The sequence below is a fragment of the Clarias gariepinus genome, chromosome 3 (genome assembly GCF_024256425.1).
Source record: "Clarias gariepinus isolate MV-2021 ecotype Netherlands chromosome 3, CGAR_prim_01v2, whole genome shotgun sequence".
Classification (NCBI taxonomy): domain Eukaryota; kingdom Metazoa; phylum Chordata; class Actinopteri; order Siluriformes; family Clariidae; genus Clarias; species Clarias gariepinus.
Genome location: NC_071102.1, coordinates 33,592,267 through 33,604,332, shown reverse-complemented (window position 1 = coordinate 33,604,332; position 12,066 = coordinate 33,592,267). Strand labels below are relative to the sequence as shown.

Genomic DNA, 12,066 nt, shown 5'->3' with positions numbered 1-12,066 from the left:
ACTAAGTTAATTTTTAAAGAAGGCAAACAATGTAAAATCGCACCTAATTTTAGCAAAAGGACTAAAAAAGCAAGATCCATAATGGAACGGATAATGCAATGAACCAGTACAAAGTAAATGAGAAATCTTTTAGGCTGCTGAAGCCACATTTATGTATAGAACCAACAGGGTTAAAAAAGTGTCTGAATGGCTAGAAGGAAAGCCTTAAAAGCAAAATGAACAATTAACACAGAAAGCCGAATGAATCCGGATGGCAATCCTTACTCAACTTTATGAGTGCTGGCATAAAACAGATACAGGATACCTTTTCACCTTGGACAATTGCTTATAAGACCACCAGATGGGTCCTGCACTGATTTTATATACTGTACAGTTTATACAGAGTCAGCCAAAAAATGTATATACTGTACACATCAAGAACAGAAAATCTTGTATAAATATTTAAATACTAAATTTACTGCTATATGTTATATATTAATATATGATAAGATTATGATAATAATGTGAAATATTATTATTATTATATTATATATATATATATCATGGTGTTTCTCAGGGTTCTGTTCTTGGCCCACTACTGTTCATCATCTACTGTACATGCATCGTTTACACTCTAAAAAACGCTGGGTTGTTTTTTCTACCCAAGCGCTGGGTTGCCTCTGTTGGGTCATTTTTCTGGGTTATTTACAGAGAGTTGGGTAGTTTTTGTGTAACCCAGCTGCTGGGTTGAAGTTTGATTGGCTCCTCCCCCAAAGTTCACCGGTGGATTCAGCGGCTGTCAGTCAGAGCTTCGTGTCTCTCTTGAGCTCCCACACCGCTGATGACGGTTCATTTAAGGGAAAATGGCGTTAAATACAAGGTCTGTATACACATGTTCACTCACCTAAGTCACATATGACTGAAAATTATTACTATATGTGAGATTTATTACTGTTACCGTGTTAAGGTTACACTTAAACTTTCAGGCTGGTCTGAGGTAAGATAATTTAGCTGACAATAGCTGCTATAGTTAGCCAAAGAACCCCAGCTGTGTGTGAAAGAAACGGATAAGATGTCTGAGCTTTTTATCTTTCTCTGTAGAATGTTTGCAGGGTGACGAAACTGTAACTGTAGTATTAGCATGACGCTAGCATTTAGTTAACATTAGAACTTTATTAATCTCACTGTTTGAGAAAATAAAATGCTGGGGTGTTACAAAACACTGACCCTCTCACAAATATACACACCTGCTAACCTCCCGTTTTTCACTAGCTAGTAATACATTTATTCCGCGGTCAAAAGTCACCCGCGTTTCTCCCGAATTATAACAATATTTTACACCTTTCCCCCTTTGGCAAGTAGTATGCAAATATGACTGCTGCATGTAAGCTAACCAGGTAGCCCTCTTTAACCAAAGTTGCTTGTGACTCAGACTTAATTAACTATCAGTCAGCTTTACAGATAACTACTAGATGGAAGTATTAATATTTGGGTGATTGTAATGTACCAGTATGACCCCAGCTATGACAATGCATCTCCTCGGTAATTAGCTTAAAATCAACGCAGACCACAAAATCAACTAGTCTGACGAAAAAAAAAAAAAAAAATATATATATATATATATATATATATATATATATATATATGAAATGAGCTTTATCCCAAAAGCCATGCTTATTTTGCTTATTTTATTTTTGGTAGTAGCTGTCTCCATATTTTTGTTTCAGGTTAACTATACCCTAGCTTTGTAATTTTTTTATTTAGTATAAATCCTATTACACATTAAATTGATAGTCTTATTCAGTTTAATCTTTGCTATTCAACAAATTTTTAACTTTCTTTCATTTCTTTCTAAGGTTGGCACCAACATGTTGGAATACCTCCAGCAGGCTGAAGTGTCAAGGCCGTACCCCTACTGTACATCCTGACGTTGGGAGATGATGACCAGCGCTGCTCTCAGGCATTCGTCATTCTGGTGGGACAGGCTCTGGAGCAACGCACACTACTTGGGGCAGTTGATGTGTGCTTCAAGGCATTTTATATTTTTATATACTCCAAAGTAGTGTACACCTGTATAGGACTTTTTGTAATGTTGCTATGAAATAGCGAGGCCTACTTGAAAAGTCATAGACAGTGTATGTTAAAATGAGACCAGGGCTGGATAGTTTTGTTCTGCAGAAAAGATATCTAATGTCACAGAGAGATCCTGCTCTGTAGAAGGTGCCTCAGCCTATTTGTGTTATTACTCCATTCTGCCCTTGTGAGTAATAGTATAGTAATGATGTCGTTGTTGATTTCCTGTTCCTGTGCTTTTGAAAAATAAATGTTTTTTCTATGAACATTTAATAGGATGTTTTTTTATTGCATATATGTATGGTTTGCAAAACTTTTAAGTTTTTTTTGTAATAAACCAGTATATCAAAGTAATTTAATTGTTTAGTAGACATGGGTAGTTTTTTTTTTTTTTTTTTTCACAGATTCACTGTAAAACATGAAAATAATAATAACCTATTTGTGAGGTAGAATTAACTCAACATTCCAGTTAAAATGAACCAACATCTGGATAGAACATTTGACCAATTTATATGGTAGAATTAACCCAGCATTATAGTTAAATATGACCCAGCATTTGGGTTGAATATTTAACCCATTTTGCTGGGTTAAAAAAAAATAACCCATTTTGCTGGGTTAAATTAACCCAGCATGTAGTTAGTCCAATAGTTACCCAGCAGCTGGGTTAAAAACAACCCAGATTGGGTTGTTTTTAACCCAGCATTTTTTAGGGTGTAGGTAAAAAACATCCGCCATCATGGTTTCAATTTCCACTGTTATGCAGACGACACTCAACTATCAGTTTTTGACACTACCATCCCTTTCCCACTAACTCCATTTCAGCTTGTATTGATGACATAAATGTTTGGATGTCAAATAACCTTCTCAAGCTTAATACTGATAAAACAGTTGTTTTACTTGTTGGTTCACCTAAAAACGTTGCTTCTTTCTGTACTGATACTGTTAACATTTCCGGGAACTTGGTTAGACCTTCCACCACCGTTAAAAATCTGGGTATAACTTTTGACTCCTATCTTTTCTTTCTACCTCACATTTTGTCACTTAATAAATCTGCCTACTATCACCTCCGCAATATAGCTTGCCTACGGCCCTTCTTATACATCAAGGATGCTGGGACACTGGTTCACGCTTTCATTACTTCTCAACTTGACTACTGTAATTCACTTTTTTATGGTCTACCAAATACAACATTAAAAAAGCTCCAATACATTCAGAACTCTGCTGCTATTGTCCTCACTTATTTAAAGAAACCTCACACATCACTCCCATCCTTCGCAGACTTCATTGGCTACCTGTTCACTTCCGCATTCTCTTTATCACCTTCAAAGCATTGCATGGTCTTGCCCTACCCATATATTTCTGATCTTATTCATACAGTACTTACTTCCCTGTTTGCACACTCCGATCTGCAGATGATGGTCTACTGTTAATTTCTCGCCATAGATTAGCATAATTCGGAGGATAAGCATTTAGTATTTCTGCCCCTACACTCTGGAATTTTATTCCCAAACACATCTGTGATCTTTCTTTACTACAGAATTTCAAAACCCACCTAGATAGAACATATCTTTTCTCTTCCTGTTTTTCCGATCTTTGAATATGTGTTTAGATAAATGCTATGGCTTTTATGTTTATCTGTATTCTGTTTTTGTTGTTCTTCAGAAGTCTCTTCCTTTGTATAAATATTTTTGTTATTGTAAAGCGACCTTGAGTTTCTTAAAAGGTGCTATATAAAATAAACTTATTATTATTATATTATTATTAATATAATATACATCATATTATTTTTTTCCCTAAAGTGTGTACTGTATACATATTTTTTTTGGCTGACTCTGTATTTGCCTTCTGTTACCTTGCTTGGTTAGATTTTTCAAAAGAGTAAAATTTTTCTTAATTACATCATTTAAGTCCAAAATACCTTCTAGTTGCTTGTCTTTGTCTTTTGCTTAAACAATCTTTGCCTTGGTTCATATTGTCCTATTATGTTTTTGTTGGTTTTATCAATAATGTTTCACATTTCTGTAGGTCAATTTATTTAGGATAAATTATATTTATTTACACATAATTACAAAAAAGAAATATTCAAGGTCTATTTTAACTCCTGGTTACAACATTGGGGATTCTTTAGAACTTAAAAAACTGAGAGAGGCTGGTAGTTTGTAGGTTTTAAGTTGTTTAAGGTTCTCAGGTGGTTCCTTGGTTTGCTTCTCTTAATCATAGTTCGAAAACTATTTATTCATTTGTCAATGAGATGTCTTAGTTTACATATTGACACACATCCCTCATCAATTCTCACTTTACAGTGACACTCCGCTCCAGAAGGTCCCGTTGTGCTCTCTTGCTTGAGTATCTCAATACCTGTATCATCTGTGTCTAGAAGCCCTAGCTTCTTTTATTTAATTTTATTCACCCACAACAAGACTGTGGGTATGTTGAAACACAAATAGATCAATAATTTCCTCTGGCCTGGGTGTCTGATGTGCCTTAAATGTGCAAAAGTTACTCTAGATCAGCTATTAGGCTTTTGTTTCAGGCTCTTATACTACTGAACCGTTTGATATGAATTTACTAGATAAATAGCATAACATACTATAATATAATAGTTGTTTTAGGATGAGAAAAGTGCAATACTATAAGATGATTAATGACTGTGGTTAGCGGACATCATAACTTTGAACTTTGAAAGTAAGGTTGATTGTTTAACCAAATGTTGGTGGGTCATGAGGACAGTGCTAGTCTGAATCAGACACTTAGATGACAGGTGATGTAGGCTGAAAGTCAAAACTCCCAGGACATCAACATAAACAGTTACTATAGGAGCACAGAGGCAGTAAAAGCAGTCTGCAGGGCAACACTTGTGTTCTTACCCTCATTATGGAAATACGAGGAAAAATGCTGTATTAATTATCAGGTGATGGGAATGCGCCACGGTATTCTCAGTACTTGGCGAATTCTGTAGTCACATGACAGCCGCAGGCAATCCTCCTGAAAAAGAGGAAAAGTTTTTTTGTTATATTTAAAATAGAAGGAAGAATGAGATGCTGTGACAGGCATCGGAATCGCAACAAAAAGCAAATAAAAAAATAATAATAAAAAGGGAAATCTATTTAAAAATGGATCTTGTGTGTGTTAGGCCAAATCGCAGAAGCAGAAAAATTAACTTGCTCATTTAAACACTAGATGTACCCACAACTTTGTTGGCATGGAATATAATTGCACACTCATAAGAACATTTTTTTAAATGCACACACTTTTTGTTGAATTTTGAAATTAACTAAATTTTTATGTGTCACCATAAAGTGCACAGAATTAAGGTGTGAGATCATGTTTATTAAGTCCCAGATAGCTCTACTTTGTCTGCAAAATTTTGGTAACCTTTTGTCAGTGCTCTGACATCGGGCCAACGGCAGTGTATACGTTGGACCACTGGTGGGATCAGTGATTGGCTCAATATCATTTTGTCCGTTGGCCCGATGTTGGCCCATTGGTGAGGCCAAAGATAGGTTGGCCCAACGTTAATTTAGTCGATACTCACAAGAATATAAATTGGACATTAAATTATATTGCTGTAGCTTTGTTCAGCAGGCTCTCTCAATGTTCCCATCACATCAGGAGCTCAGACGAGGGTTGACTACCAATTTAGTATATAAATAAGAGTGTTTACAGCCGTTGGTCTAACAATGCCACACATGTTGCTCCTACTCTCCATAATAGGCGCGACACTTCTCTGCATTAGCGCTACTGGCTGACCAATGCTGTGAGTGTATGTGCATGTGAATTGCTGTGTTACTTTGTGTGTACTTTCACCATTTTGTCCTCTGTTCTGCCTTTGTCCTCTTAACCTTCCTCACTACCAGGGTCATTTTACGCATACCATCCTATATTGCCTGGCTATATTTCTCTCCTTCTCCTTCAGATTACAACATCGACACAAGATGTAGTCCACCTAAGTGCTTCTGCCTCCACTCTTATATGTCACCCTATGTTCCTGCCTCTTCTGTAAGAAAGTATTCACTACTGCCATTTCCATCCTCTTTGCAAAGTCCACCACCATCTGTTCTCCTACGTATGTTCCTGTTCTGAAGACCAAACCTACCCATTACATTCTCATTACCTTTGTTCCCTTTCGCAACATGTCCATTAAAATCTGCACCAATTACCACTCTCTCACCTCTGGGGATGCTCTGCATCACTTCATCTAACTCACTTCAGAATTTCTCCTTCTCTTTTAACTCACATCCTAGCTGTGGGGCATAACCCCTAACAACATTGCACATCACTCCATCAATTTCCAGCTTCAGACTCATGAACCTGTCTGATATTCTTTTCACCTCTAGAACATTCCTTACAAACTCCTCTTTTAGGATAACTTCTACTCCATTTCTTTTCCTATCCACACCATAGTAAAACTTGAACCCTGCTCCTAAGCTTTTAGCCCTGATACCTTTCCACCTGGTCTCCTGGACACACAGTATATCCACCTTCCTTCTTAGCATCATGTTAACCAACTCTCTTGCCTTTCCTGTGATAGTCCCAACATTCAAAATCTCTACTGTCACTCCTAACTCTTGCATTTTCATTTCTCTTTCTGCCTACGAACACACATTCCATCAACAGTAGCCCTATTTCCACCAGCACCCTGTAGGTCAAGAGCAACAGTGGCGGTCGTTGTTAACCTGGGCCTCGACTGGTATGGAAGTCCTCTTAGTGATTCACATCATTTGATTTGGCAAATGTTTTTACGTCTGATACCCTTCCTGTCACAACCCTCTGCATTTATCTAGACTTGGAACTGGCACGAGGAGACACTGGATTGTGACCTTCCCGTGGTTGCATTAGATTATTTCTTAGTTGATCATGGAGACTGTGTATATCTAGAGGGGCCGGACTCACACTGCTCACCCAGTGAAACCCTCCCCTTCATTTCAGTTGTGAGTTTGAGAGACAATTTGCATCTATATATTTAAAGAGAGGGAGAGCTGGGGATCTCTTGAGTGTGTTATTAGGGCAGTACTGAAACAGAAAGCAACAAACAGTGACTGTATTATAATTTAATTTAATGCCTGAGAGCAGGATTTAATCAGTGGTTAGTGTGTGCAGTTTGGATCTGTTTTATTCTTTCTCACAATGAGCCACCTGTTTCTGCTGTTTCTTGGTGAGTCACATCTATTTTGGTTTGGTTTCCATGTCAGTGGTTACAGATGTAGTTTTGTAATTGTACTACTTTCCTGTTCGATCTTTGCAAAACTCCATGATATTGCAAGTGTCACTGACATGGTGAAATCTGACTATCAGTGTGTGAAATTTAGCATTTGTAATTAATTGATGAGTTTTGTCTATTGGAATATAAATGCAGTGTACAGTATGTAACGAATAAAACACTCCACATCATGCTGTTCTAGTACAATAATCAGTGACACTGGTGTGATGAAGTGGACTTACAGTTTCCACCTAAGTGCTGATTATTTTCTATAACAACTGCAAGGGGCATTCAGGTCAAACTGGGAAACAGTTCTGTTAAGAGAATAAAAACTCCATTTATTTCTCTATATAATCCCTTCCTACACTAATGCACTTACCCCAGCATTTCACTAGTGCAGGATACCATCAAGTTTTTTTTATGCGTTCATATGTTCCACTCGCTGATTGTTCTCAAGAACGACTGCAGTGGGCTCTGAGCCACCTCAGGGATAGTCATTTACAGACACACAGCTTTCTTTCAAATGTTTGCGTCATTCACATGTTTATCTGCAGCTAAAAGGCTCATCACTGTACTGTGCTGTAAGTCTTCTGTAAATGCCTTTCATGGCCTAAAGAACATACTGTACTTTTCAATGTTAAAACATCAGTTTCACACCTTAGTTCACACTTACTGTAGGCTGTATACAGGCATCCTCTTATTAATGTCTCATTTTCTTTTTCTTGAGGTTAATATGAAAAAGAAAAAAAACTTGATCTTGTCATGGTAGTGATGTTACAATAAAAAACAAGCTTCTCTGTCCTAAAGAGTTTCCCAGTGATGGACACTCGAGACCATAAATACTCAATAAACACCTGTTGAAGGTCTCACCAGATTATTGACTATACACTACCTGTCAAAAGTTTGGACACCCCTTCTAATTCCATGTTCTTTGCTGATTTTCATGTATTTTTACACTTTAAAACAATGCTGAAGGCATACACAATATGCAGTAATCTCTTCTGAACAGTCGATATTGAGAGATGTGTCTAAGAGATGTGATAGTGTAAGATGTGTCTGCTACTTATGTTCTGTAAAGCGTTTATAACAGGTCTCATCTGATGTAATGTTAATTGGTGATTTCTGAGGCTGGCAATTCTAAATAAACTTCTCCTCTGCAGAAGAGGTAGGTTTTGGTCTTGCTTTCCTGGGAAGGTCTTCATGAGATCCAGTTTCATCATGGTGCTTGATGACTAAAATAAATCTCACTGTTTATAAGACAGTAAAATATTCGCTTGTCCTGCCTACATGTTTGATGCCTCCACATAATGATTGCAAGTTCTTTTAAAGGGGCACAATCTCATTACCACCTGCAAGTCAATATAATGGTTATAAACATGACTGAAGTTAAACATATTAACACGGGTCAGACACAGAGTGCTTGAAGCTGCAGTAGGGTTCAGTAGCTCAATCCATAACTGTTTTATGCAACTAGAATACTTTATTATTGTATCCTTTTAATTTGTAAATATTGTGAATAAATTGTAATTATAAAATCGTCAGACCGACACACAAAATTTAACTTAAAGTAAAACCAGGTCAATAGGATTATTATCTATCTAATGCATTTTGCTAAAGACAAATCAGATCTGATACCATGGTATGATCTAGTTAGATATGTCAAGATTCCAAATTTCTATTTACTGTAACATATTATACTTTGATTATTTATATTAAATATTACTGTTTACTCTTACACATCAACACTTTACCTAGAATCTTTCAAAAATATTCTCTGGAAATAAAGATAAAATTGAGAGACCTGCTTTTGTTATTACTCTTCAAATTGGTGGTGCCAGCTTTCCTTAAGCTCAGGATGCACATTGTTTAGTTTGTTCATTTACAATTTATTAAAAAAAACTTCCTGTTTAGGTATTTATGAATTTATAATTCAGTTTACTTTTATTTAATTGTTTTCAATTATTGTATTCTTTATTACATTTCCTGATATCATATTTGTTGCCGTACCAATTATCATGCCATATTGTTTTCATACATTTTATTATCGTATTATGTCTTCTTCTTCTTCTTCTTATATATCTTCTTCTATTATTATTATCAGTATTAGTGATAAGTATCAGCATTCATTTCTGATAAAAGTAACTAGTTGAGTACTTTTCCACTGCAGAAAACTCCTTTGTGATTCCTCATCCATGTAGTTTTAGTCAAGACCTTTATAATTATTCTACCATCATTTGTTTGACCCATAATCTGTTAACTACTAATACCCCTATCTCACCTACACGGTTTCGCGCGATGGCCGTAAGTACAGTTCATCATGATTCACTGCGAGTTTTGTCGCTGTGATTAGGTTTCCATCTTTCTGCGCGTCTGCCCTCGTATAGTCAAACTGTATAGGTGGGATAGGGGTATAACAGAGGGAGGCAGGTTATCGGGGGTGGGGCTTGTAGGACGACTTTCACTTACACACACACAGACACACACACACACACACACTAACAGATTGGAAATGACTGCTGTCGGCCTCTCGGATTACATAAATTGTCTGAATAACGGATTACCTTTTTTAAAATAACGAAATACTGTAAGTGAGTATTTAAATGATGGACCTACAGTGTTAGATTACTTGTTACATCAAAAAAGTAATCCAAGTACTCTAACGCGTTACACCCAACACTGATTATCAGTAGTATCAGTAACACAGATATCCAGTTGTAAACTGATCTAAAGGTAAATCTTTTCCTGCAGGTCTTCTGTTCGCCGTGTTAAAGGACGTGACCGCTCAAGAAACATGTGCTAAAGGATATATAACTGACAATGACCAATGTGTAGGTAAGGACAAACCTGCAAAAAATATTATAATGATTTTGTGCATGCATAATTTAATGCCTGCATTTTGTCCCGAAAACACTTTTTTTCTTTAAAACTGAGCTGATGTCATCTGTGTTATGTAAACTTTTAGCATTAATACACACAGTTTATAGAGAAAACAACAATATGCTCAGTCACCTAAGAGCTTTCATCATAATAACCAGAGGTGGAAAGTGCACTAAAACATGCTATTCAAGTAAAAGTACCAGTCTAAAAATCTACTCAAAAAGTCAAAAAGTAACTCATTTAAAATGTACTCATTACTGTTTTAACAGAGGGGGATGGGAGTACTTCCTGTGTAGTACAAAAATGACAATAAGATATAAATGCTGTTTAATTAAGGTAACGTCATTACAAATTGAAGTGAGATAAAATAAAACATGTTCCCACAACAGGCCAACTTTTAGTTGGGTAAACACCAGGGATGTACCTGTAGTGGTATAAAAAAAAAAGAGGTTGATTTATAAATATGAATTATGTGATCAAGGTAGGTCAGACCATATTTCTTTGGGGGGGGGGTATGAATTTAAAATGAAATTCATTGTTAAACAACAGTATGTAAGAAATAACCATAGTTTAAGTCCATTAAAAATATTAATCAGGGTGGCCTTTTATTGTGGGCAGTATAAGGTACACCTGTGCACTACTCATGATGTCAGATCAGCATCTTGATGTGGCACACCTGTGAGGTGGGATGGATTATCTCAGCAAAGCAGAAGTGCTCACTATCACACATTTAGACTGATTTGTGAACAATGTTTGAGAGAAATGGTAATATTGTGTATCTGGAATAAATTTAAGATCTTTAAGTCCATCTCCTGAAAAATCGGAGCAGAAACAAAGGTGAGCCGTTTATATTTTTGTTGAGTATATATATATATATATATATATATATATATATACTTAGCAAAAAAAAGAAACGCCCCTTTTTCAGGACTGTGTATTTCAACAATAATGTTGTAAAAATCAAAATAACTTTACAGATCTTTATTGTAAAGGGTTTAAACAATGTTTTCCATGCATGTTCAATTAACCATAATCAATTAATTAACATGCACCTGTGGAATGGTTGTTAAGACCTTAACAGCTTACAGAAAGTAGGCATTTAAGGTCACAGTTCTAAAAACGCAGGACACTAAAGAGATTTGTCTACCGACTGTGAAAAACACCCAAAGAAAGATGCCCAGGGTCCCTGCTCATCTGCGTGAACGTGCATTAGGCATGCTGCAGGGAGGCATGAGGACTGCTGATGTGGCTAGGGCGATAAATGTTTCACAAGGTGTCCCTGAATGAAGGGAGGCTCAAAATCAAAAGTACCAGTCAGTATCTGGTGTGGCCACCAGCTGCTTGAAGTCCTGCAGTTCATCTCCTCCTCATGGACTGCCTATTGCGGACAGTCTGAGCACTGATGGAGGGATTGTGTGTTCCTGGTGTGACTCGGGCAGTTGTTGTGGCCATCCTGTACCTGTCACGCAGGTGTGATATTCGGATGTACCGATCCTGTACAGGTGTTGTTACACGTGGTCTTCCACTGCGAGGATGATCAGCTGTCCTTCCTGTCTCCCTGTAGCGCTGTCTTAGGCGTCTCACAGTGCGGACATGGCGATTTATCGTCCTAGCCACATCAGCAGTCCTCATGCCTCCCTGCAGCATGCCTCCCTGCACGTTCACGCAGATGAGCAGGGACCCTGTTTAAACCCTTTACAATGAAGATCTGTAAAGTTATTTGGATTTTTACAACATTATTGTTGAAATACACAGTCCTGAAAAAGGGACGTTTCTTTTTTGCTGAGTATATATATATATACAGTGTGTATATATATATATATATATATATATATATATATATATATATGGTTTGATCTGGTAAAACAATACGAATAAGGCTGAAGCAACACTATATAACTTTCACAATCTTAAAATATTCTGTTAAGACTAAAAGT

At 36.7% G+C, this 12,066-nt stretch overlaps 1 protein-coding gene across 1 annotated transcript in view; it reads left to right on the top strand.

The window, feature by feature from the left end:
* The first annotated feature begins 7,014 nt into the window (after positions 1-7,014).
* The window catches only part of LOC128519142 (adhesion G protein-coupled receptor E5), a 181,557-nt gene continuing 176,505 nt past the window's right edge, over positions 7,015-12,066 (top strand). The window contains exon 1 of the mRNA XM_053492739.1: positions 7,015-7,207. Coding sequence (XP_053348714.1) covers positions 7,180-7,207 — 28 coding nt within the window. The 5' untranslated portion in view covers positions 7,015-7,179. The remainder of the gene's footprint in view (positions 7,208-12,066) is intronic.